The sequence below is a fragment of the Herpailurus yagouaroundi genome, unplaced genomic scaffold (genome assembly GCF_014898765.1).
Source record: "Herpailurus yagouaroundi ecotype Mexico unplaced genomic scaffold, PumYag 77, whole genome shotgun sequence".
Taxonomy (NCBI): Eukaryota; Metazoa; Chordata; class Mammalia; order Carnivora; family Felidae; genus Herpailurus; species Herpailurus yagouaroundi.
This window is the reverse complement of record NW_024412388.1, coordinates 31,928,359-31,955,420: the sequence shown is the minus strand read 5'-3', so window position 1 is coordinate 31,955,420 and position 27,062 is coordinate 31,928,359. Positions and strand designations below refer to the sequence as shown.

The window sequence follows — 27,062 nt, the reverse complement described above, 5'->3', positions numbered from 1 at the left end:
GGATGCTGTCGCCCTGCTCGCTGCCTCCCCTCGGGGGTTCCCGCCCCAGCTCCCCCTGCTCCCTGGCTTCCGTGGGACCGAGTCCGCATGTCGTCAAGATCGGAAGTGGGGCTCAAGGGCCAAGTCCAAGCTCTCATTCTGGAGAATGAGGACCGAGGCCAGGAGTGCAGTGCTGGCTGAGGAAGGACAGGCTTCCCAGGGCTCCGGGTGCCTCGTTCTCCAAGAGCACCCCACCAGGGCCGGGGCCCTCCCTACCGCTGTCAGGCCCGTGCTCACTGGGGCCCCCCCCCCCCCGCCCACGCACAGCCACCCCACGCTCACCCTCCAGCTCCACGATCTCCATCCGCTCTCCCCCAACATCCTGGCCAACAAACTTCAAGCCCTGCTCCTCCAAACACTTTTTCAGGACTGGATTCACCTATGGAAACATGAAGAGTAAGCTGACTGACCTCTCGGCTTACTTCTCTAGAGTAACCGGAAGGAGGAACGTTTAAAAGCCACAAAGCTCCACCCCTTACCTCAAATCTGTGGCGGTGCCTCTCTTCCAAGTAATCCGGGTCTCCGTAGAGTTTCCCTGGCAAAAGCAAGCATGCTCCCGTAAAGAGTCCTGATTTCACAGAACAATCTATTCACTACTGCCTCTTGCTTCCCAGTTTACTTTTGAATCACCTACACAGCCAGGCCTTTTGAAGGTCATTTCTAGGATTCTCCAGGCAACCACAGCCTCCTGCCTATTGCAGCACCATTTGCATGAATTCTTGGGCTTGGACTGTTTTGACCACACCAAGAAAAACTAGAACAGCTGTTTCCTTTCCATCACCACCCTCCAACCTCGATTACTGAGGTACAAGAGCACTTTCCTGCTGGAAACTGCCTTGGAAAACACACCAGGACATATCAAACAGTGGAAGCCTAGAAAGACACTTCCAGAGCTACAGGGATGGTCCTCGGGGCAGCGCCATGCGGTTAAGTCACAGGCGCAAAGAGCCTTGGCACGAGGGCTGCGGGGTGAGGCCCCCAAGTCCACAGAACACGGAGCTGGTAGGACCCCAAGGCCACCTACTCAAGTGACTCAAACTGACAGACACATGGGGCCCCGGCTAGTAAAGACAGAATTTTCCCAGTGGGCAAGAAAACGAGATTGAATGGAGTAATTCTCCTAAATGTTCCCCCCCGCCCCAATTTTCTCTAAATCTTTAGCGCGTATTAGTACTTTTTGACTAAAACCTTGTTAGGTTGGACCATACGAAAGTGCCTTTCTGGGGGACAGAAATCGCCAACATTGGCAGTTTAATTCGGTTCAACCGAACAGACGAGGTACAGGACAGACTGTGTGGGGAGATTTCACCTGCCTCCTTCTGGTCAGCCGCCCACACCCAAGGCCCCCAGGGCCCTGACCGCACTGCCTGCAAGCTTTCTAAGAGCCACACTGCTTCTCTGGTTATTACAGCACATCCTAGAAGAATGTGACTAGGAAGGGGGGAAAAAAAGACCTCAAAAGCAAGAACAAAACTAAAAAAGTCAGCCTGGCTCTTCGGAGCCCCAGCAGCAGCCCAAGACGTGAGTCCTAGGCACGCAGAGCTGAAGGCGGGGCCGGTGAGAGGCCGCTCTTACTCATGACCGAGTTCTTGGTCTGGAACAGGGTTCTCCTCTTGCCCAGCCTCATGGTTCCGCCCATCTGCCCAGGATTGTGTTCTGGCATGTCTATGACCTGGAGGTGTTCAAAAAACAAACACACGCTACCAAACTCTGCCTCCGTTAGCAGACAGCCTACACTGAGTGACAAGAGCCTGGCAGGAGGCTCTGATTCCCCAGCCCTTCCTTACAAGAGATGTTTGTCACTGGGGAAATGCCTCCCCATAATCGTTCTGTGAACCTGTGTTGGGTAGCGGCTTAATCCTTTAGCCTATCCTCCTGAGCTGTAGGATCGAACACAGCTGCTCCTGCCCGCGGCCCTTCCTGCCCCCAGCACTTCGGACCATGAGGGCTGCTGGGCCACAACACGCTCTGGAGACTAACGTAGCGGCACGGATGCAAGACAGGATATGCTGATGTTACAGCACGTGTCCCCTCCACCGGACTCATGAGCCACTCAGAAGACAGGGATGCTTCTCCAGGGTTTGCCGGGTCTAGGCGGGAGCCTGGCGGACGTGTGTGGGGCGGAGAGGCTGAGGCCCCCCCTGCCACGGGAGCCCAGCCCACCGCTCGGTCCCGGGCTCCTCTGAGCACTTTCTAAGGCCTCCAGGCCCCTATCTTGGCCCTGCTTTCCCACCACCCCGAGGCTGCACACTTCAAACCCTTCATTCTTCTCCTCCTGAGCTCTTAGTATTAGCAAAGTTCAACTGCAGGTCAACAAGCATATCCCGATGCTGTTTAAATGCCCTGAGATCAAGAGCTTGGTCCACTTTGTTTATCACAGTGTCTCTGGTACCAAGAGCCCGCCTGTCACCCCCGGGATAGGAGATTCAAAGATGGGTAAAGGCGCTATTCCTCCCCTTCCCAGGAGCCATATGCCTCTGACAGGAGACATCACACAAGGTACGGGGGCCTCCAAAAGCTTTGGTTACCGTTAAACACATCAGAACCATATTCCATGGTTCCTGAATAACATGCCCGTCTCCCAGGGTTGTCGGGGATGGAATGAATGAATACACGTTAAGTGGTGAGAACAGTGCCTGGCGCATAGTAAGTGCCTATGTGGGTGTCTCGTGTCAGTACAAAACGATCGTTAGAGTGCTAAGAGGAGTTAAGGGCTAAGGGGAGTGGGGATGAAGAGTGATTTTAATCAGGAACCACCCTGGTTGGCTGGGGTGATACCCATCTTAAAAACCTTCTGTTGCGAACTGGGAAGAGAAGTGAGAAACTGCACAATGAAAAATAAAAAAGTTCTTTCTATCCGGTCTGAGGGTTCTCTGGGTGGATCCAGGGGGTCTCTTTCCGGTGCCCGCCCCCTCCACACCCTTCTAAGCCCTGGTAACGTTCAAACCCTGGACTCACCACAGGATGATTGGTCTTAGGGTCAAACTCTGTAGAGTTGGCATCTGAAAAATCAAAACACTTACGTTACGAAAAGAGTTACGAACAAACCTGATTATTGAAAAGTGTCATTCCTAAGCCCTAACTCACAATTTCCCTCCTCGATGTAAAGCGATCCTTCGGTGATTAGAACAAAACTAAGGATAACGTTAAGACGTGAAGGACTCAGTGCACAAACACAGGTGAGTTTTTCCATTACACCTGTTAACTCTCTGGGAAGTCAAGCTGCACAAAATGGGGAAATCAAAACCAATGGCACAACCTCATAACCTTTATTTAGATAACGCATCCTTATGACAGTTCTTACACTGTTCTGTCCATTTTTTCCTCTCAGGCTGCATCTCTCCGGGCTGGAATACATTCCTGTCCTCCTGTGCATCCTACATTGCACTGCCCCACTGCCTCCCTCAGCAGCTACATCAGGAACTGATTTCAACACCCAAATAAGCCTTCCTCTCCTTTACTGAATTTATGGTCTAACCATAAGCAAAACCACAAAGACTAGAAGAATCAAGTTCCTGGTACAGCACGGCTCCTTTTGTGTGACAGGCTAGGTACTGTTCCTAACCACGGCCAGGTCCCAAGCAAAGCTAAGCCTGTCACTAAGTCACTCACCCACCTGGGGACCCGAGTGGGCGACAGACTGTAACTGGGCAAGGGTCCAGGGTGCCCAGAGGGCCAGCTCTAGGGTGGTGGGTGCTAAGACGGTGCCCGCCAGAGGCTCAGGAGTCAGAACTACAGGGCATGCTGCCTATGAAACAGCCACCGTGCCCTCAGGGTAACTGTCAGAAAACATGTGCAATGAACCCAATCCTAACAGTCAGCTGGCCACAGGAGAGCCGCTCATCCTTTGTGGAGCCAGGCCGCTTTTACACGCCTCAGGACGCTTGCTTTGTGTTTCTTACAACTTGTAAGGTCTTTCTGAAAACCTCACGTCTGTCAGCTGGGCTACAGAGACTAGCCTCTTCCATTGCCCCAGTCCTCGGGCTGTGTGGTTCCGTCCCCCACCGACTGCACTTGGCCTTGGGACTTTAGCAAGCTAGTTAAGTGCCTACACACTGGGCCGGTCATTTTGGAAGCTGGTAGGTCGCCAGGCTGTGAATGAGGAGCCTTGCCACGTGGAGAGAACCCACTGGATATCCCTGCTGGGCAGAGCTGGATGGGGGCAGGATCTCAGATACAGGGCGCAGAAAACCAGCCAGCCGAGTCCACTCAACCCACAGCATACGGACACACGATAAAACGTTGGAAGCCACTGAGTTTTCGGGTGGTCTGGACAGTTAGCCAGGCACAGGGCCAATATTACGGAGTATTTCCTATTTGCCAGACACTATGCTGGGACTATTCACATGCACTATTCCATTTAATTCTTACAACCATGAGAAATAGGTACCATTATCACCCCATTTTATAGAAGGAACAGAAGCCAAAAGGGCTAAGTAATTTATCTAAAATCACCCACAACAAGTGACTCAGAATTTGAGCTCAGGTCTGACCAGCTCCAGGGCCCAAGTTCATGATAACCGCACAGCCTCACACAGGCCAGAGCTGTCGGCTTCTTGCTCGGCAGACGCCCAGGGATGGTGGCCACGGGGGTAGACATGCAGGAGTCTGCAGAGCAGGAAATGCAGGGGCAGAGAGCCCAGGCTGCTTGCTCAGCTGTGACCCCTCCTTCCTGTGGTCGGGCTGGCAGAGCCACGCGCGCGCCCTCAGTGCACACAGGGTTCCCCTTTGCTGTTCCCCGCCAGGTACGGAGAGACCAGGCCTTGCCCTCCTCTACCATCACGCAGGAGGCAGCAGGCTTCACGCGCTTCAGGAAAACACTTTGGCAAGAATGTAACAAGTTTAACGAACACTCACCTTGCCAGCCCAGCACATTTCTGGAAAATTCAACCACTGCCAGCTGCATTCCTAGGCACACACCTTGCAGGTGGAGGGGAAAAACAAATGAAGCTCCATTAAAAAGGCAGCTCCTACGTTTCCCACCAGCCTGTCCTGGACTTTGTGTCCTGTCTGCTCGCAAAAGGACAATCACAAACTCTCATGTTTTCCTGCTGTAAACATGCACCCCCTGCTGTGTCATCTGTATCAGCTTTCGAACACTGGATATAAGTGCATATGAAGATGCCAAGTTTTAGAAGCTATTTGGTTCTAGAAATAAGCAACACTCTACTCATATTTAAAACTTCAAGTTTTCTTATCCTCTCATTAGGTTCCCATTTACAAGGGATCAAGTTGAAAATTACTACAATTTACAGCACCAGGAAGCATCCAAAACCACTTGGCCCAAATTCCAAGTGAGGATATAAAACCTAGCTTCACATGTCCTGCCCAACAGCCGGGCTCAGCGAACAGCCAAAATTTCCTGATTGCCATTTCATTCTCTCCAAGTTCCACGACACGGACACGTGGATGAACATACAAGCTCTTAAAACTTTTCACGCTTAAGGGAGTCTGAATTTCTCCCAAACAGAACCAAACTGGCTTCTACTTGAGCTGACATCTAGAATGAGGGCGCCTAAGCTTGCTTCCACTGACCTCCCTGTTTTATTGACAGGCTCCCATGTGGCACCTTCTCCTGACCTCTCCTACTCCTTACCCAAAAATGGCTTCTTCTGTTTCCGAGCCCAGGCGATGGCTTGGATCTTTCCTTCCGTCCCCCGAACACCAAATCCCCCGGGAACCAGCACTCCACTGTACAAGAGAGCACACCACAAGGCAATGGACCCTGCCCACCAGCCCAACTCGCAGTAAGCACCCAAGGAGCCATTCCCAAGACACGGATGCCACGAGGTCACTCCGCGTGTTTTGCCACTGGGGCTATATCGTGATTGCAAGACTGCCAGTGAGCTGTATATAAACACCAAATACTATGAACTTGGAAGATGCACATGAAGGGGCCCGGGTGGCTCAGTCAGTTAAGCGTCCCACTTGGGCTCAGGTCACGATCTCGTGGTTCATGAGTTCAAGCCCTGCGTCGGGGTCTGTGCTGACAGCTCAGAGCCTGGAGCCCATTTTGGATTCTGTGTCTCCCTCTCTCTCTGTCCCTCCCCGACATGCACTCTCTCTCTCTCAAAAGCAAATAAACATTAAAAAAAAAAAAAAAAAGATGCACACGAAATGTTTCTGAGTAATGCTACAAAACGCTTACAGGTAAAAGGTGGCACACACGGATTCTTTCCTAATATTTAGTATAAGTTATATTGCTATAAATGCAACTTTTTACTTCTTGGCTTAAAGTGCTCCCCTGAATGGGAAAGGAGCCTTCCTCGTCCTCTCAGACGGCCTGTTGAGCTTGGGGTCTCGTTCATAGCTATAGGGCCCCATAACATCCAATTGTTCCAGTGATCTAGAATTCTGTGATTTTCTACCATTATAAATAATGGCTGCCAAAAACAAACTATGAGACTCCACTGAAGGGTCCTCATCAAATGTTCCAGATGAAAATCTTTAAAAATTTTTTTTTAACCTTTATTTATTTTCAAGAGAGAGAGAGAGAAAGAGAGACAGAGCGTGAGCAGGGGAGGGGCAGAGAGAGGAAGACGCAGAATCCAAAGCAGGCTCCAGGCTCCAAGCCGTCAGCACAGAGCCCGACGCGGGGCTCGAACTCAGGAACCACCAGATCATGACCCGAGCTGAAGTCGGACGCTTTACCGACTGAGCCACCCAGGTGCCCCCCCTCCCCGCCCTGGTGAAAACCTTTAAGCCTCATGAGTAGATGCATACGACAAATGTCATGTTTTCTTCAGATTCAACTGTGCTGATAAGCTGTATTTCTGTAAGGCTTAAATCATCCAGACTGTGGCCCTTTCGGTAATCAAAAGCCATTCAAAAAGTAGATTACCTACTACTGGTGCACAAGAGCCCAGCACTCTGCTCCCCGAGCCCACCCCCAAGCCCCCAGAAGCCGGGCACAGGGCACTACTCACTGGGCGCTACAGAGCTTCTGCCAGGCTTCGTGGTAGCGTACGGGCTCCTCCTGCAGGGTGCTGGGCTCCAAGTCCGTGGAATCTATGTACTGGGGGTTATGCGGGCAGAGGAGACAAGAAGTAGGCCATGACTCCAGAGCTGCTTTCTTCCCCGCATTCCCAAATTATATTATCAGTGTCCTATCTCCCTTAAAAATCAGGTTTTAAAATTAGAACCTTCATATATTTAAACTCGGTGATAATCTCCAGACTTGAAAATCTTTCTTATATTGTAAAATACAAACGTTTCCTTCAAAACTCATTTGCCTCCCCAAGGCCCTATACTCAGCACACTGGAGCGGCTCTGCCGTGTTCTCTCCATCCGGGATACATCTCCCCAAGCCCACCTTCAACCCAGGCTGGGTTTTTGTTTTTTTTTTTTAACGTTTTTATTTATTTTTGAGAGAGAGAGAGAGAGAGTGAGCGGGGGAGGAGCAGAGAAAGGGAGACACAGAATCCGAAGCAGGCTCCAGGCTCTGAGCGGTCAGCACAGAGCCTGACACGGGGCTCAAACTCATGAACTGTGAGATCATGACCTGACCCGAAGTCGGATGCTCAACTGACTGAGCCACCCAGGCGCCCCCAGGCTGCTTTTCATTTTGTTCACCTTTACTGAAGTATAACCGACACACAATAAGATCCAGGCATTTTAAGGTGCACACTCTGATGAGTTTTGTCAAACACACACATGAAGGTGTGACCACCGCCACAATCAATGGCGAAGAAAACTAGTGCCATCCCCGGAAGTTCCCTCTGCTCCCCTGCAAGCAGTCTCCTCTCCACTTCCTGCCCCAGAGTCCCCTGGCTCTGCTTTCTGTCACCACAGATGCCTCTTCTAGAACCTCACAGAAATGAAAACATAACAACATGCAGCCTCCCGTGTCTGGCTTTTTTGGCTCAGTATGTTTTTGAGATTCATCCCTGGGCAGTTTCCCACTGTAGAAATATACCTCAGTGTGTATATTGCCTCACTCTGGATAGTAAGGGTTGCTTCCAGACAGGCTATTAAAATAATAGTCCTTTTGTATAAAATTGTGTGTGTGTGTGTGTGTGTGTGTGTGTGTGTGTGTGTGTGGACTTTTGTTTTCACTTCTCTTGAGTAAATACCTGGGAGTGGAACTGCAGGGTCATAAAGTGTACGTCTACCTTTATATGAAACTACCAGACTGTTCTAAAGCGGTTGTGACATTTCACATTCCCACCAGCAAGGCATGAGAGTTCCACATCCTCACCAACCACCCGTAGCCCCTCTGGCGGGTGTGTGTTAGTATCTCAGAGATTTCATTGGCATTTATTTTCATCTGCACTGAAGGTGTTGACCTTGACCGTCTCTCCACATGTATCAGATGCATCTCTTGTGGGCGTGTCCATTCAAATATTTTGCCCACTTATTATGTCATTCACCTTTTTCCCTGCCTAATACCCTGCAGTGACTTCCCTAAAACTCAGGGTAAGACCCAGCTGTGGCCCAGTTGGCGGGATTCATGACCTCACAGGCCTGTCTCCAGATATCTTCTGAGTCACACTTGTCCATCCACGGACTTCCCAACTATTCCCCGTCTCCAAGCCCTTGGGTATTCTCTACCTTCTGTCCGGACGCCCTTCCCTTCTGCCTTATCCATCTTCCCAAAGTCTCCCAGAGTCCCTCCTTGAGGAAGTCTGCCCTCCTCACACGTCTACCCAGACAGATTCACCCCTTCTTCTGTGTCACATCTCAGAGACCTCACTGACTCATTCAGCTCTCAGCCCCGCATCTAACGACAGGCACAGACTACGTCCGAGTGGATACAGCAGATGAATGAGCCAAAGCAGCAGCAACAGGAAGTCAGGGAAGTGGAATAAGATTCCCTAATTCTTAAAATCTATACAGTAAGATATTCCACAGCAACCTGTTCGCAAGCACAAAGCAAACTAAATTATGACACTGAGAAACACCTGGTGAAGTCGAAGGCCAACCCCAGTGCCAGTGGGGAGGACAGCCGGAATTGGAGTCCCGAACCTTAATAACTCTATTGCCCCAAGAAGATGAGCAGGGGCCGTGCCCCATCAGCTCAGCTCCCACCCATCAAGTCATAGGGCAAAACACAAGACGTGCTCTTCCCTGGAGGCTGCCCACATTCCAGGCACTGACCAGGCAACTGGACATACATTTCAGAGAAACCTCCCAGCTCCAGCAGGTGGGTGTTAGCATTTCCACTGCAAAGGTAAGTGAAGAGCAATTATGCAGGGTGCCTCTGGCTCACTGGGGCTCCCCCATGCCCATGGGTTAATTTTACTTGGTCACCTGATAATTCAAATTCAACTACTCACTTTCTCAACTACTACTCTGACCATCTCTCCCCTTCAACATCTCCTGAAAATGTTCTACTGTTCTCTCCAAGCCAGGAGCCAACCATGAATCCTTTCTCTTCCTAAAAAGAAATTCTGAGTTCCAAAAATATAAAGTAGATATCATGCAGCATCTATGAGAACGCAGAAGGCCTCCCCGTTCATGCCTCAGCTGAATATGCGCCACCCATCCTTACCTTGATTTCCAACTTGTGGTTGATGGCCAGGGCAGAATGCTCCAGAGCTTTAATGACAGAGGCATACGAGTCTGAGAACTTGGTGTATTTGCCCACGAGGGCAATAGAGCAGGTCTCCAGCAAGCGATCGTATCTATGAAAGGCCAAGAAACACCAAATTATTTAGAACGTATATGCCATCATAAGATCAAAACTGCTTTCTAAAAAGGAGAAAAACATCTCTGGGAAGAATATAATGAGAGCAGATATTATCTGAGTTTCATTTCCAGGACAGTAGAGAGGGAGCTACTTTCAAATCCATGTGGCAGGCTTTGTAAAGAAAGTAGGATTTTAGGGGCACCTGGGTGGCTCAGATAGTTAAGTGTCCAACTCTTGGTTTCAGCCCAGGTCATGATCCTGTGGTTTGTGAGATTGAGCCCCGTACTGAGCTCCATGCTGACAGTGAGGAGTCTGCTTGGGATTCTCTCTATAGATACATAGATAGATTAGGTAGGTAGGTAGGTAGGTAGGAAGGAAGGAAGGAAGGAAGAAAGAAAGAAAGAAAGAAAGAAAGAAAGAGAAAGAAATAAAGGATAGACACTTAAAAAACAAAACCAGGAAACATTAAAATCCCAAGGAGCAAGAAAAACTAACAGACATGAACAGACAATTCATAAGAATTAATGTGATGAAGGAAAGAGTCAAAAATATTCACACAGCAGTCTATATTCATTAAAAATTTTCATCATGGGGCGCCAGGGTGGCTCAGTTGGTTGAGTGTCCAACTTCAGCCAGGTCATTATCTCGCAGTCCGTGAGTTCGAGCCCCGTGTCAGGCTCTGGGCTGATGGCTCAGAGCCTGGAGCCTGCTTCTGATTCTGTGTCTCCCTCCCCGCCCCCGCCCCGCCGCTTCTCTATACCCCTCCTCCGCTCATGCTCTGTTCTCTCTCTGTCTCAAAAATAAACATTTAAAAGAATTTGTTTTCATCATAAAGTAATTAGTAACAGATCAAAAAAGTTTATGGGGTGCCTGGGTGGCTCAGATGGTTAAGTGTTTGACTCTTGCTTTCAGTGCAGGTCATGATGATCTCCTGGTTCATGGGATCAAGCCCCATGCCAGGCTCCGTGCTCAGCACAGAGAGAGCCTGGGATTCTCTCTCTCCCTCTCTCTCAAAAGAAACATTTTTTTTTAACGAGTTGGTAATACTGTATGAAAAAATATCATAGAACTGTGCGCCATCTTTGTAGCGACATACGGATATACACATAGACGGATGAAGACTAAAAGGGAAAGTGTCAAAAGGAAAGTAAGCATCACAGAGCAACGTGACGAGCGCTTATTAACACCGTCGGGCTGATTCGGCAGCTGCGACAGGGCACACACCCGGGGCTCTGAGGCGCCGCGTGAAGACCTCTGATGTGGCATCAAAGCATCACTGGGCTTAAAAAGGAACAGGGACAGTTCTCAGAGGGAAACAATCTGGCAGCAGTAGCCACACACCAGGCTAGGCACCCCTGCTCCTCCTTTCCTGGTGTGCGGTGAGCAGCCCAGTCCCACACGCAGCTCAGGTGCCGGGAGGCGCCCCAGGAGCGCTGCGGGCTTGGCCCGCCATCCGTGTGGGCCTCGGGCGTGACGGCTCGCCCAGGTGTGGTCAGTCGGCGCCGATTCTCTAGTCGAGGGGACCTAAGGCAATAGGTGTGTGACCTGAACTCGGCTCTACCAGGACCTCCTCATCCCTGAACCTGTCTCGACACCTCTCACCACGAAGACCTTCTCTAATATGAGCTGACAGCACAAGCGAATTCCCTGAGACCTCACGAGAAGGAGAACAAAAGCTCCAACTCCCAGCTCCTTATCACGACGCAAACCTGTCCGCCATCTCTTTCCACTTCATCAGCATTTTTCGTGGCTGCCTCTCGATCGGAAGGTCAAGTCTCCGGAGAAAATAATCTACGACCCCCTGCTCCTCTAATAACAAGGGGACTCGGTAGATGGATGAGACATCGTGGACACAGATCACCTGCAGAGAAAGGAGCAAAGGTTATTAATAAAAACAAGCAAAAGCTAACTGGGCTGGCACCCTCCTACTGGCTCTGTCACCGTCAGAAAATAACTTCCAATTCTGAAAATGGCAAAAAGGGCTATTTTCTAGGAAAAGTAGAAATTACCCAAACCAACTCAAGAACAGAATAAAAAATTAGCAGCTAATCTCTTAAGAACATGGACGCAAAAATCCTTTAAAAAAAAAAAAAAATCACAGGGCACCTGGGTGGCTCAGCTGGTTAAGCGTCTGACTTCGGCTCAAGTCATGATCTCGTGGTCTGTGAATTCGAGCCCCACGTCAGGCTCTGTGGTAACAGCTCAGAGCCTGGAGCCTGCTTCAAATTGTGTCTCCCTCTCTCTGTTCTTCCCCCACTCATGCTCTGTCTCTTTCAATGATAAATAAACATTAAAAATTTTTTTAAAAAAAAATCACAAACCAAACATAAATGTAGTTTTAAAACAACTCATGTTCAAGTAGGATTTGTCCCAAGAACAATGGCTGTCAAACTTGGAGGTACACTGAAATCACTTGGGAGACCTTTTAAAAATCCACAAGCCCATACTGCACCACACATCACTTAAACTAGAATCTCTGGGGCTGGGAAGCAGGCATAGTACTTTTCCGGGCTGAGTTTGAGAACAGCTGCATTAGGATATTTAACAGTGGGATTTACTACACGAACAGATTAAAGAAGGAAAACAAAATTTGCCTTAGTGGATGCAGAGCTAATAAAAATTCAAAACCAGGGGCGCCTGGGTGGCGCAGTCGGTTAAGCGTCCGACTTCAGCCAGGTCACGATCTCGCAGTCCGTGAGTTCGAGCCCCGCGTCGGGCTCTGGGCTGATGGCTCAGAGCGTGGAGCCTGTTTCCGATTCTGTGTCTCCCTCTCTCTCTGCCCCTCCCCCCGTTCATGCTCTGTCTCTCTCTGTCCCAAAAATAAACGTTGAAAAAAAAAAAAAAATTCAAAACCAATCCATGATTAAAATTCTTGGTGTATGAGTAAAAGGGAAAATGTGAAAAATGTTTAAAAAAAACCAGAGCAAACATCATTTTGTTCAATATTTAATATTAACGCTTAATATTTAAAGTCTGAAAGAAGGCAAAAGTGGTCACTATGACTACGTCTATTCAATAATGTACTAGAAATATTAGCCATTACAATTAAGTAAGAAAAAAAGCAGGGGCACCTGGGTGGCTCAGTCGGCTAAGTATCCGACTTGGGCTCAGGTCACGATCTCATGGTTCATGACTTCAGGCCCCATGTTGGGCTCTGTGTTGATAGCTCAGAGCCTGGAGCCTGCTTTGAATTCTGTGTCTCCCTCTCTCTCTGTTCCTCTCCCGATCCCGCTCCCACTCTGTCTCTCTCTCAAAAATAAATAAACATTAAAAAAAAAAAACAATTTTAAAGGGGCGCCTGGGTGGCTCAGCAGGTTAAGCGTTCAACTTCGGTCAGGTCATGATCTCATGGTCCATGAGTTCGAGCCCCGCAACAGGCTCTGTGCTGACAGCTCAGAGCCTGGAGCTTGCTTCAAATTCTGTGTCCTCTCTCTCTGCCCCTCCCCCACTCACACTCTTCTCTCTCTCTCTCCCAAAAATAAACAAACATTTAAAAAAAATTTTTTAAGAAAAAAAAATATATATATGTGCTGGAAAATAAGAAAGTGCCAAGAATTTCATACACTATTATTGCTTATCCATAAAAACCATGAGCATTTACCGGTAAACAATCAAAACTAACAAAATTTCAGTAAGGCTGCTAGGCTTGAGATCCATGGACAGAAGTCTGCAAGATTGCTATACATGGGTCACATCTAATCAGGAAATTTAAGTTTAAAAATATGCCATTCACGTAGTTACAAAAATTATGAATACCTATAATTAAATCTAGAAAAAAACTTCACAAAGATAGTTGAATCTTTAAAAAGCACCTTTATGAAGAAATTATAGATTATTATTGAAGGACAGTCCTTCCAACAAATGGACCTCGAACTGGCTATCCACAGGCAAAAAGATGAATTTCAACTTTTACTGGAAAGTTGCTATACATAAAAGTTAACTCACAGTGGATCCTAGGCCTAAACAAAAGACCTAAAATTATAAAAGTTTTGGAATGAAACAGAAGGAAATCTTTGTGGCATTTGTTAAATGGAGCTCTTGGATAGGATACCAAAAGCACAATCTATAAAGAAAAAAACGGATAAACTGGAGTTCATAATCATGTAAAAGCTTTTGTGTTCCAAAAGACACCATTAAAAAAATAAGAGCCTTGGAGGAAAATGTGCAAACCATGTATCTGATAAAAGACTTTTATTCGGAATATGCAGACAACTCCTAGAAGATAAGCAACTCAATTAAAAAACAGGCAAAAGGTTTGAAATTCAAATTTAAATCTAGAAACACCTGTCACATTTTTAACAGTGAATAATTTTAATAACCTAGTCTACCACGGAACTGAATTACCTTCACTTGCTAGGATGGAAATATCTCAAATAATTGAAGTGCGTGATAAAAAGGTTGCTCGTAACAATGAAATTATTCTGGTGCGCCACATATAGTCCCCAATTTACAATGGTTCAACTTACTGTATTTTGCTTTAGGATGGTGTGAAAAAAACACACAGCTGGCAGAAAGGGTACTCTGCATTTTGATCTTTTCCCAGGCTAGCAACAGGCCGTATCCTCTCTCATGGTACCCTCTCTCTCGTGGTGCCCAGCAGTGGCAGTGAGCCACGGTCCCCAATCAGCCCCACGATCACCAGTGTGAAAAACCGATATGCTTACAGCCATTCTGTGCCCATACAACCACTCTTGTTTTCTACTCTCAGTACAGTGTTCAGTAAACTACACAAGACATTCAACACTTTATTGTAAAATCGTCTTTGTGTGAGAGGATTCTGCCCACCCACAGGCTAATGTAAGTTTTCTGAGCACACTTAAGGTAGGTTAGGTGTACTAATTGCATTTTCGACTTACGATGTTTTCAACTTACAACAGGTTTACCAGGATTTAGCTTTTGTTAAGTCGAGGAAGATCTGGTCTTTAGTATGAAGCCGCATCCCTGAGACAGAGCTCCCAGATCAGGAAGCACACTAGGACACTGATCTCAGGCCCCAGGCCGTGCTCACACCCTGACGCCTGAGGGCCCCCTGAGATGGGGAGGTCAGAGACTGTCCTGCTCTGCTCACTTCAATGCCAGGCCAGACTTTCTTACCCTCACTTCCATACTCCTCGCTGTCCTGTAAATGGATGGATGAAATACAACTCTGCTGCTGATTCTCTCCTCTCCAGGCCAGCCAGGCTCCCCTCCTTCAGCCAAACCTCCTGATCCCCAGTAACCCACCAGCAAAGCAAACCACCCACAATCTAGTCACAGATTCCTAGACCTCAACGTCCCTTCTCCCCTCCTTCAGCCAAACCTGACCAGAGCCACAGTCTCAACTTACCACCACCAGGACGTCCCCACCATACCCCAAATTTGAATTTCCTATTTGGTGGGCACCCTCCATTAGCACAGGTCATGAAAAAGTCTAAAATAGGTTTAGGGGCACCTGGGTGGCTCAGTCGGTCAAGTGTCTGACTCTTGGTTTTGGCTCAGGTCATGATCTCAGTTTCATGAGCTCGAGCCCCGCAACGGGCTCTACGCTGATGGTGCAGAGCCTGCTTGGGATTTTCCCCCTCTCTCTGCCCCTCCCCTACTCACACTGTCTGTGTCTCTCAAAATAAATAAACAAACAAACTTAAAAAAATAAAATAAGATAAAATAAAATAGGTTTGGAGCCTTTACCACCTCAGACACCAGGCACTAGGAGTATGAAGTTGAATGAGGTGGTCCTTGCCTTCAAGAAACTCCAAGTCTATGAGTGGAGGCAAACACAGATGGACACACACACACACACACACACACACACACACACACACTCAGAGGGGCAGCAGGACAGGTTCACAACCAGCACCTGTAATACACACAGGTCACCCAAGAAAGACCAACCATGAGGTTTGGAGGTGACGTGGTTTGACAGGTAAAGGCTGCCAGACAATACTGTGTCCTGGCTGGACCCTGAGGGATGAAAATGAACAGGACAAAGCCAGGCCGACGGGGAGGGCGACCCATTCAGCATGGCTGGAGCAGAGTACAAGGAGTTGGGGAGAAGTGGCAGGAGGGGGCAAGGATGTTCAGAAAGCCAAAGAGGTAAGGTACCGGAGAATCACAGAGCCAACAGGAATCAGTTCTAGAGAACGGTCCAATGTCTCAAATTGGGAATGGACAAGCCTCAGGAAAGCGGTGAAGAGACTTCCGGGTAACTAGAAATCCAACACGACTTGTGTGAATATGAAATTCCTACTTACTTGTTCAGGTTCGACGTGGCAGAACATGGATATTTTCTCCTTCACCGATGTGTCCAGAGGATTTGAGCACCTGCACACAACCTAGCGGGAAAGAAAGTAAGCCGTCTGGACAGAAGGAAGGGACCACAAAGTTGGGTTTTTCTCCTGACTGAAATTAAAACAGACACCAGCTTCTTAAGCTGGATGAAAATGTTAACTCCAGCACAATGCACACCAACTATGAAAATATGACCTGTTTTCAAAGCTGAAATTCCTAAATCCCGCTCCGGAGAAACATTAAGGTGGGCGGGGGGGGGGGGGGGGGAAGGCACAACAAATGACAGACAGAGAGGAGACACAAAGCATGACCTCATGCATGCCCGTGAGGAAATCTTTGTAAAAGACAACCCCACTTCAAAGCACTAACCCTGTTTCTCCACCACCAACGAAAAGCATGCCAAGAAAACAGAGGTCTTATCTGCTGTGAAGCAGAAATTTTCTGGTTTGCTTTTTTTTAAACTGAAGTATAGTTGATACACAATGTTGCAGTGGCTCCAGAAAAACAACCTAATGATTCAACTCTATACCCTACGCTCTGCTCACAAGTACAGCTACCTGTGTCACCACCACAGGACGCCATTACACCACCACTGACCATATTCCCTACGCTGTGCCTTTCATCCCCATGACTTATTCATTCCATAACTGGAAGCCTGTGTCTCCCATCCTGCCCATCCCCCCACCGCCCCTCCCTCTGGCAACCACCAGTTTGTTCTCTAGATGTACGGGTCTCTTTTTGTTTGTTTCGTTTTTTAATTCCATATAAGTGAAGTCATACGGTACATGGAAGATTTTTTTTTTGCATTTAAAAAAATTTTTTTTAATTTACTTAAATCTGAATTAGTTAACACATAGTGTCGTACTGGTTTCAGGAGAAGAGCCCAGTGATTCATCACTTACTTGTAACACCCTGTGGTTTGCCCAACAAGGGCCCTCCTTAATGCCTATCACCCATTTAGGCCCTCCCGCACCCACCTCCCCTCCAGCAGCCCTCAGTTTGCTCTCTGTATTCAAGAGTCTCTTGGGGCGCCTGGGTGGCTCAGTCGGTTGGGCGGCCGACTTCGGTTCAGGTCATGATCTCGCGGTCCATGAGTTCGAGCCCCGCGTCGGGCTCTGTGCTGACAGCTGAGAGCCTGGAGCCTGTTTCAGATTCTGTGTCTCCCTCTCTCTGACCCTCCCCCGTTCATGCTCTGTCTCTCTCTGTCTCAAAAATAAACAAACATTAAAAAAAAAAAAAAAAAAAAGAGTCTCTTATGGTCTGCCTCCCTCTCAGTTTTTATCTTATTTTTCCCATGAGAGAGAGATTTTAATTAAGCATACAAGATCAAGCTTGAAACCAGGGAATCATAAAATCTTACCAGATCTGGAGAAAGCCCGAGCCCTCTAAGTTCCCGAACACTATTCTGGGTGGGTTTAGTTTTCTGCTCCCCTGTTGAACTTGGCTATTTTACAAAAGGGAAAAAAAAAAAGTTAATTTCTCTACGATAAAAAAATTTTTTAAGTATGACTTTTCTCTGAACTTCCTTTATTGATCATTTATCTAATTTAGTTTTTATTTTTGTCAAAGGTACTCCTGCATAGATTTTAGAGTCAAATGGTTCTACAAGGTCTGTTCTGAACAACAGGACAGTGAACCCCTCCCCTTCCTCGAACCCCAGGGGCAGCCAATCTTCCACTCTTAAATGATCCTTCTGGTATGTTTCCCGCTACGTCCAGACATGTAGTTTGAGGCATTTTCTATTGATTTCCCTCCTAGAGGAGGAACCCTCTCCCTCTATTACACACGCACCTGTCCCGTGCCTGCAGCCCATCTCATGATACCTCTCCAGTGTTAACATGTGTTTGAGTATTTAAATACTGCCCACTTGGGAGTGCCTGGGTGGCTCAGTCAGTTAAGCATCTGACTCTTGATTTCAGCTCAGGTCATGATCTCCCGGAGCGTGAGATTGAGCCCCACACTGGGCTCTGCACTGGCAACGTGGAGCCTGCTTGGAATTTTCTCTCTCCCTCTCTCTGCTTCTCCCCTGCTCAAGTGCACGCATGTACGCACTCTCTCTCTCAAAATATACAAACCTTAAAAAAAAAAAAAAAATTCCCTTTGCTCTAGCTGTAGTGGGTTTTCACCATATAGTAGAGACAAGTGGGACATTTTTTTTTTTTTTAAGTTTATTTAGTTTGAGTAAGTGTGAGTGGGGGAGGGGCAGAGAGAATCCCAAGCAGGCTCCGCACTGTCGGCGCAAAGCCTGACACAGGGCTCAAATCCACAAACCACAAGCTCATGACCTGAGCAGAATTCGGATGCGTATAACTGACTGAGCCCCCCAGGGGCCCCCAAATGGGACATTTTCAATCCACCACCTTCAACGGCAACTTCCCTGGCTAATTTTCCAAATGTTTTCCATCTGAGCTTTTCCAAAAGTCTGATTACAGTAATTTTAAATTCACAAAGACAGTCTTTATTCCCTGCATCTCACACACCTAAAATAGACAAGGAATGAAAAGCACCCTCTTCTCTCTCCTTCCCACCTCCACAAAGTAAAATTCGAATGCCTTACCTGAGGGACTAGACTGACGTGAATATTACAAAAGTTCTCTCTTTTGACCTTGAACTGGAACTGACGGAAGGCCTCAATAAAGGGCATGCTTTCTATATCTCCCACCGTTCCACCGAGCTACAAGAACAAAGTTCTGTTAGAGATCAAGCACTAACCCTTCCTTTCATGGGTCAGTTTTCGGACAACTGCACCCCATTATCTCAGCTCAGCGATCAGTAACAGCATAATGTGGACTCTCTGAGCGCAGTTGATGTCACTTAGCAGTAAATGACATTTCTTTATGCTGAACAGCTACTTTGCTGGACAGGCTCTCCATTCCCCAAAGTTATGGATCTGGCAGATCTGGCCAAGAAAAAGGCCAGGTGAAAGATATACTAGAAACTTTATTCATACCAGTCACGAAGCCAAGAAACCTAAATCTTATCTACTTAGCCATAAATAACTGTTGTGTGACAAGGTATCAGTAATAGGCTGATGGAATTTCTGAGTCCTCTATTTTACATCCAACGGCTAGGACCAGCAGAGCAGGAGTAAAGAAACTGAAAGCAACGGGGCTCATTCAGAGATGAGAGGATTCCCACCAGAGGAGAGATGAAGGTCAGCTGACTTTCTCAAGAGAGAGAGGAAAATGTGTCCTGCGGCTCTTACTGGTACAGTCATGATAAGTGAACGAAGAGGCTCGCTCTGCACCTCTGATCGCTTGCACCTACTCGCGTTCAACGGCCTGGCCCCATCCCAGGACTGTCACTGTGCCCTTACCTGTCCCACTGTGGTTAGGGTCAAGGGCCTCACAGAGCACTGTCTTACCAGGTGCTGATGGCTGACTAAGGAGGTGAATGTGTGTGTACACTTGGTTAGAAAAGACTCCTACAAACCTCAATAACACACACTTGAGGCTCTAGGCCGTCTTCATCCACGGGTATTAACGCCTGTCTCATGACCCACTCCTGGATTGCATCTGTGATGTGAGGGACAACTGGAAAAGAGGAAAGAGGCACGTAACATACACTTTCCTATCAACACTGGTGGAAGGAGATACACTTACTATGTCAACAAACGGCCGCAATCTTTGCCTGGAGCGGTGAAGGGGTCATAAACATATTTTTGAGACCACTCTTACATGGCATTAAGAAATCTTTGAGCTCCGGGGCGCCTGGGTGGCTCAGTCGGTTGGGCATCCGACTTCAGCTCAGGTCATGATCTCGCGGTTTGTGAGTTCGAGCCCCGCGTCGGGCTCTGTGCTGACAGCTCAGAGCCTGGAGCCTGCTTCGGATTCTGTGTCTCCCTGTCTCTCTGCCCCTCCCCCATTCATGCTCTGTCTCTCTCTGTCTCAGAAATAAACATTAAAAAAAAAATTAAAGAAATCTTTGAGCTCCCACTGTCTGTGGCCTCCTTTCCAGGTTTCCAAGTCGTGGCTAGAAGCACAAGAGGGTAAAGCCAAGAGTATATCCTGAACCCGCATCAGTGCCCTGGCCCCTCTGCAGAGGGCCCCAGGGCTGCACCACCATTCAACAGACCCTGTGGCCGCCGCACCACTACTGCTGAAGGCTGGCACACTTCACACCTGGGTGCCTTCCAGGCCCCTGTTCCATTATGTTCCAGTTTCTCAGAGGATACACAATCCACAGATAAGAGAGGGTACAGGACGGCGGGGTGGTCAGGAGCACAGCATCTGGGGCCAGAATGTCAGATTCGAACCTCAGTTCCACCTCTCATTAGGTATGGATCCTTGGGACACCGCTTAACTATTCTTAAGCTCGATTTCCCTATCCGCTAAGTGGAGACAACAGCTTCCACTTCATAAAGTTGTGCAAATTTCATGAGCCACCACTGGTACAATGCTAAGCAGAGCGCCTAGCATGCCAGTGCTCAGCAAAGTCAGCCAGCGCTGAACACTTTTTAAAACCCTAGCTGTCGGGCCAGAAGGCAGGTTCCTAAGGGGCAGGGATTACTGTTTAACCTGCTCTGTATTTAAGCAGCAGTGCCTCAGGCACAAGGATATTCATTATCTACTGCACACACAGCAGCCAAAGGGATCTTTTAAATATGCAGTTTCCCCCCATCCCGTGTTTTAAACTCTTCAATGGCTTCCCACCGCTCTGAGTAAAATCCAAACTCCAGGCCAAGGCCCAAAAGGCCCTACATAACCTGGCTGCAGCCCACCTCACCGCCCCCACTCCCCACACCCATCCCCCTGGTCCCCTGGCCTGACTGTAGCCTCAGGCCTCAGGCCCCTCCTCCGCCTGTCCCCTGGCTGGCCTCTCTCCTCCACAATGCCCCCTCGTGGAGTCTCCCTAACCACCTGTCCAAACTGGCCGTCCCCACGCATTCTGTCTCCTATTTCCTTCACAGCTCTTATCAGACATCTTGTTTCATCTGTTTGTTTTTGTGTCTCCCACGCGGAAGCCCCCATGGGGGGCGGGAGCCTCGCTGGTCTCCTTCATCCGTAGCCCCAGCGCCAGACAGGGTATGTCCGCAGTGAGCATTCAAGAAACATGTGACGAATGAATGCACACAAGAATGAATTCGCTGGAGGCCTAGAACAACAAACTGTATGATCGAGATCATCTTAATTCCTAACTGATCCCCTTTCTACGTGTCAGGAACTCAGAGAAACGGTGTCACGCAGCTCTTTTCGCCCTCCAAGCAATCAGGAGAGCCAGGTAGTTAGTAACTCCATTTGGCAGAAAAGAGAGCCAGATCTCAAAGAGGTTAAGTAATCTGCCTGTGTTCACAAAGCTGGTAAGTGGCAGGCCTAAGATCTAAACATGGGCTAAGCAGGGGCTAAGTGGCTTTCAATTTAGCAAAGTCTAAAGCCAAGGGCAGATTCACTCTCATAACTCAGAGAAAAGCCACTTTTCAGCAAACCTCTCCCACCCCCCCAAATTTGGACTTAAGCCATCACACTAGACCAGTGGTTTTCCAACCCCACCTTTTAAGAGTGGCAATTTTCTCAAATGAATGCTGTGCAAAACCCCAGGGCAGCAGGCGAACATAAGTGAAGCTGGCTGGTAAAAGGGCAGGAGACCCAGAGAGCCGCTTCTCAGACTCCCACAGGCCCACGCGCACCGATGACCAGCCTGCAGACCAACGTACACAACGCACGTTCTTGTCCTACCACTGTTTACAAGTGGGTCCCACATGCACAACATATATACACGGCCTGGCTGACTGCCCTGATCTAGCTGCCTTCGTCACTTCACATCCATCACTGTGTAAAAACAACAGCTCTCTGGGCTCAAATCATGCCAGACTGATAGCTTCAGTGGCATTCATACAGCAGCAGAGGCTCCTTCAAATTACTTTTTGGGTAAACAGCCATACAACTCTAAATTTTCAACGGAAGGCATGGTTCAGTAACAATACCTGGACGCTTTCAGGCTGAAATTGCATGAAAAGTAAATTTTTGTTCACAAAAGAAAAGCAAACTGCTTAAGGTTTTCACACCTTGAGGGCAAATCCAGTTTTACCTTGGACGGTTTTCCCCAAGTAATCTCCTTTGCGTTCCTTGTTAATGACGTACTGGTAGATCTTTCCAGTGGTCAGATTATTGTCCTTGGTGAGGCGGATGTCTAGGAACCGCTCATAGTTCCCTAGATCAAGATCTACTTCCCCACCATCATCCAGCACGAAAACCTCGCCTGCGGTGAATAGTGAAAACGGTCAGGGTAAGTGAGAAACACCCATGTCATGGCAAATGTGAGGCTCAAAATATAAACACTCAAATAGAACAAAGTCTGCATTACCTGGACATGAAGCAGAGAAATTTATTTCTAGAAAACTAAATATGACACAAAAGAAAGAAAAATATCACCAACCATTCTCCAGAAGGCAATAGCTTACTTCCAGCCTATCAACAAGCTCGGTCTGAATCAGGAAGGTATAAAATAGCATTGAACGGAAGGAAATCATAGCCTCAAGGGCGGTGGAGACAGGGAACTTTACAGGAGTGTGGTATCTGCTGCCTAAAGAGAAAGAACTTTCAACAATGCCTACTTGTGCAGCAAAAGGTTTCAAACGTGATAAAAGCATGATTTCCTTCAAAGCTCACACTGGATACTAAGGTCCTGCTGATTACAAAAACCAGCTTCTGGGCTACACTTTAGTCCCAAACAAAGTTGTGAAACTCCAAGTTTCTCCCATTCCTTTGTTTGACATTCATTCCTTGAGGCGTCATTCTAGAAGTCTTGCCCAGAATGGTTCATTCCTACCATCACAATAGGAGACCAGCATAAAAACTGGAAAGGGAAAAATGTCTTATTTTTTCCCCCTCAGAGAGGGGTTTCTATTATAGAAACCTCTAGACTCTAATCACTATGTTGCCTATTTAGATTTCTGCTTCCTCTCTGTCAAGGTGAGAAAAACAGATTCTGCTAACACTAAGGACCTTTTTGGAAGGCAGGAAATGCAAGTCACATAATACAAAATACACACCATTTCCAAGGGCTGATGTATATTCTTCCACATACTCCATAATTATTATTTTAACAAAAGAAAGAAATGCATCGTGCTTACCATGTTCATAAGGAGAGAATGTTCCCGCATCAATGTTAATGTATGGGTCAATTTTAATTGAAGTTACATGTAAACCGCATGATTTCAGTATCGTGCCTACGCTGCTGGCGATGATTCCTTTTCCAATTCCTGATATAACACCACCAGTAACTAGAATGTACTTCATTTTACTTTTTGACCTGGGAATGGAAGAAGGAAAAATTACAGATAAAATATATTTCCACAAAGCAAACGTATCTGGGTTCAAAGGCTAGCCGTACCGCTTCCTAGCTATGAACCACCCCCCCCCCCCCCGGGAGCCTCAGTTTCCCTGTCCATCGCACGACTTTAGAAGGTTGTTATGTGATGTGAGCTCCTAACAAACATTTCTTAGGATCACTGAATGGCTTTAGTCAAACAGGAGTTGAAAAACAATGACTAGTCACATAATGTAGCTTTTGTTTAAAGCTCTGACAACCAACAACCTTGAGAGACCACCTAATAAAAAAAATAAATTTAAAAAGCTGACAGAATGCTATGCCCCAAACATTGGCTGACATAGTAGCCAGCAGACCCCGGGGTTCGAAAGCAGGTGCCTCATTATTTTCCCTGCATGGGAGAAACAACGTCTCAATCTTGGATGAGCCCTGGGTTGCCTGATTGCTCCACAAAAGAGAATGTCTTTGGCTAACCTACAATGTATCCCCAAGAAAACAGAGCTTCGCTAGGTTATGGAAGACGGAATAAAAGAACTTCAACATTTAAAAGGAGTTGCAATTAAGCCTAAAAATCCTTTAGTTAAAGGTAGTTTGCTCCTGCAGTTTATTAATAACTTACTCCTTCCCAGTTGTACGGCTGTTTAACTCAAAACTCTCTCCGAGCTATACAATGAAGAGAAACCAACCATATATACTGGAGGAAAGGAACATCAGATAACAAACCAGCCTGAAACACATAATGGGCAGAGGACTCAAAGAGAGGACAGATCCCATTAAATCCAAAAAGCTGTACAGCTGTGGCCGGGAATGGAAGCAGCAGATGTGGTGACAGATAAAAAGGGTGGGTGGATGGAAGAAACAGCAGAGGCAAGAGGCGAGGTGACAGCAACAGGCTGGCCAGGGAGAATTCATCACTGGCCCTAGCTTCAGAGGCTCAGAAACATCATTTGGTCAGTAAACCCAAATGTGATCAAAACACAATCACCAAGTAGAAGAGAATGCTTGCTTTGGCACGGTCAGGACATTTTCCTCCTCTGGGAACGCTTCATGTGAAGCCAGTTTATAATAAAAATAAGCTAAGAAAGGAACAAGGAAACCGGGGAGTTCTGCCTAAAGCATTCCCCCGCCCCACTCCCCAAGGCAGGAATGAATACACTTGGCAAAGTAAGAATGCTCAGAATGACTTCCCCCTTGGACAGCAAGGAAGACAACCAGACCGTGACTTGCTCTTTCCATTGTTAGACCGTTTCCAAAAGCATGCTCCTTGGTTTCTGCAAAATGTATGTGGGGCTCCCATAAAGCATTTTATGGACATAAAAATCAGAAATGTTGTTAAACAGTCAATTGGTTTAATGCCAGATCTCCAGTAGCCTTTAATAAGTTAATATGCTCTGTGATGTCCCCAAATGGGCATACAGTGTAGTTTCCCCAAAACTCGTTTGACCCCAAGTCCCTGATATTGGGGGGGGGGGGGCGGGGGGAGACACTACTCTGTCACCTCACAGTGAAACAGATCCTTACTGACACATGAATTATCAGACTTGGCTACATTTTAGATATGTTCTATCCAGGAATATCCCTGACACTATAGAACTAAATTCTCAGACTAAATTTTAGATGTTCCTAGAAATTTCTCAGAGTGGGTGATGGAGCAGGTTACTTTTACAGAAGACTCCTTCTTCATCCGTTTGTATTCGACTTGCCCCAATTTTACCTGAAGAGGGTTAACACCTCTCTTGAGGGAAGATTCTTGCAGCCTCCCACAGTGCCTGGCAATAAAGGCCCCAATGGGCTCCCAGACCAGGTAGGAGAGGCTGACAGGACCCACTCACTCACACTGATGAGCGACCCCCTATGTAGGTGCTACCGTGCTGGACACTTTGGGGACCACAAAAGGTTTTGGGTTTTTTTTTAACTTCTATTTGCATTTATTTTATGCAGAATTTACTCCCAGGCCATAGGTTTTTGTTTCTCCAGTTTCTTCTGGGATCTCTTTTTTTTCTGCAACCTCCTCTCCCGGTTTGGGGACTAGCTGCTCTTTCCCAGTAAGGACCATCTCCGCGTGGCAGGAGAGCTCACGTGTGGGTTGAACCGACCACGAGCCCTGTAAGTTCTGCGCCGCAGCTTGGGGGCTTTTGTTCACCTGGATGTGCCCAATAACCAGAGAATCTACATCTAAACCCTTAAGTTCAGCATTCTTCTCTGCATGTTTAAGCATGTGCAGTAAAAATTCAGCGCTCTTTTTGGGCCACCAACCCCGTGTCCAGCCCCACGGTTCGGCCTGGGCACACCCACACCTACCAACTCCACCACTGCAGTGACACGGAATGGCACACGCTGTGTCTACAAAGTGACATCTTTCAGATACTTGGTGGCTTTTTGGATATGCGTACCCTCGATGGCCTGGGAAGTTTCACGTGTGTTCTTAAAGTGAACACAAAGATTTGAAACCTCTTGACTTGCATGATTTCGTAGGGTTTTCTGGGTCAAGTGAATAGCAAACCATTTTCAGAGATCACCTCAGGCTGCTTATGGGAAGAGCAGGGACCAGACAACTTCACCAGATCTGGGCTCATATCACAAGTTGCTGGCAGTCCGGTTAGAGACAAAACATTTACAAAGAAATGAGAAATCCACTGATGGTGGGAAACAGGGACAACATATGAAAGGCACACATGGAGAACAGAAAGCAGAAAGCTTTCAGTGGCAAGACCAGGGTATAGATCATGTCCTAGCAGAGGAACGTGAGAGAAATTAAGGCAGGGAGAGGATCCAAGTTGCTCCTGCTTAGTTGACCTGAGACCTGCAACAGGTCTTCAAGGACTGACAGCAAGAAATAAAGCATGGAGAAGGCAACAGAGTGAACAGGAAGGTGAAGGCCATCTACAGAAAACAGATGCAGGGCCAAGAAGGGGGGGTGGGGGGGTGGAGGGTGCCTGTGGGAAGACAGTGGGAAATAAGCTGGAAATGTAGGCAAGGGTCCAAATCATGTGGAAACCTTCATGTCCAATCTGCACTTTATTCTGAAGAGGATGGACACATGGGAAAGTTTTCAAGCACAGAAGTAACATATATTAAGAGGTATCAGGGGTGCCTGGCTGGTTCAGCCGGTAGAGCATGCAACTCTTGATCTCAGGGGTGGGAGTTCGAGCCCCACGATGGGTATAGAGATTACCTAAAAATAATCTTAAAAAAAAATTGCATCAGAGGAATTCAATAAAAATGGCAAGGGTGGGGGGGGGGAAAGCTTTTTTTGTCGATAAAAATGTTTTGAGATTCACCTCCAGCCCTACCACTTGTGTACGGAGACCTGTCAAGTCCATCAAGGTGCCTGAAGCCCGGGTCCTTACATCGGAAAAATGGGTGATCCCCGCATCGCCTGTCACCACGACTGCTGCGGATTGGAAATTACGAGTGTGGACCTACGTGTGCCACGCAAACGTAGTGAACTTCTTTAAAACGCGGCATGCTCTCTAGGAGCGGCCAGGAGGGGAGCGCCACGGCTGTGGGGCCGAAGGGGCCGCACCCCGAGCCCCGACGAGCTGCAAGGCCCCTTCCGCCCACTGGAGCCGGGGCGCGCCGGAGGGGCCGCGGCCAGGCCGCCGAACCCATCCCCCACGCGGCAGCGCGTCTCGGACCTTGAACCGCCTCCCAGCCAGGCTGCAGCCGTGCCCCAGGGTCGGAGGGGCCAGGGCCCGGGCAGTCCCCAAGGAGGGGCGGCCGCCGGGGCTTCTCCCGGAGGGCTGAGCAGAGGGGCTCCGGCGCCTCTACGGCCCTCCCGGTCCCACGCGTCATCCCCGGCCCCCTGCTCAGCCGAGCCAGGTCGCGCTGCAGCGCGTACTGCCGGCCCCCGCGACCC

The 27,062-nt window shown here is 48.0% G+C and overlaps 1 protein-coding gene and 1 pseudogene across 2 annotated transcripts in view; both read right to left on the bottom strand.

Annotated features, from left to right (window-relative positions):
- Positions 1–27,062, bottom strand: part of CTPS1 (CTP synthase 1) — a 30,697-nt gene that overhangs the window by 3,216 nt on the left and 419 nt on the right. For both annotated transcript variants that reach the window (XM_040469809.1, XM_040469810.1), the window contains exons 2-16: positions 23,007–23,185; positions 21,962–22,132; positions 19,367–19,467; positions 18,492–18,608; positions 17,295–17,378; positions 15,898–15,978; positions 11,377–11,528; positions 9,530–9,662; positions 6,966–7,054; positions 5,636–5,730; positions 4,897–4,959; positions 2,998–3,041; positions 1,615–1,711; positions 519–574; positions 322–418 (exon numbers count right to left, since the gene is read on the bottom strand). In XM_040469809.1, coding sequence (XP_040325743.1) covers positions 322–418; positions 519–574; positions 1,615–1,711; positions 2,998–3,041; positions 4,897–4,959; positions 5,636–5,730; positions 6,966–7,054; positions 9,530–9,662; positions 11,377–11,528; positions 15,898–15,978; positions 17,295–17,378; positions 18,492–18,608; positions 19,367–19,467; positions 21,962–22,132; positions 23,007–23,172 — 1,546 coding nt within the window. In that variant the 5' untranslated portion in view covers positions 23,173–23,185. The remainder of the gene's footprint in view (positions 1–321; positions 419–518; positions 575–1,614; positions 1,712–2,997; positions 3,042–4,896; positions 4,960–5,635; positions 5,731–6,965; positions 7,055–9,529; positions 9,663–11,376; positions 11,529–15,897; positions 15,979–17,294; positions 17,379–18,491; positions 18,609–19,366; positions 19,468–21,961; positions 22,133–23,006; positions 23,186–27,062) is intronic.
- On the bottom strand, positions 25,083–27,058 carry LOC121026938 (60S ribosomal protein L17-like; annotated as a pseudogene).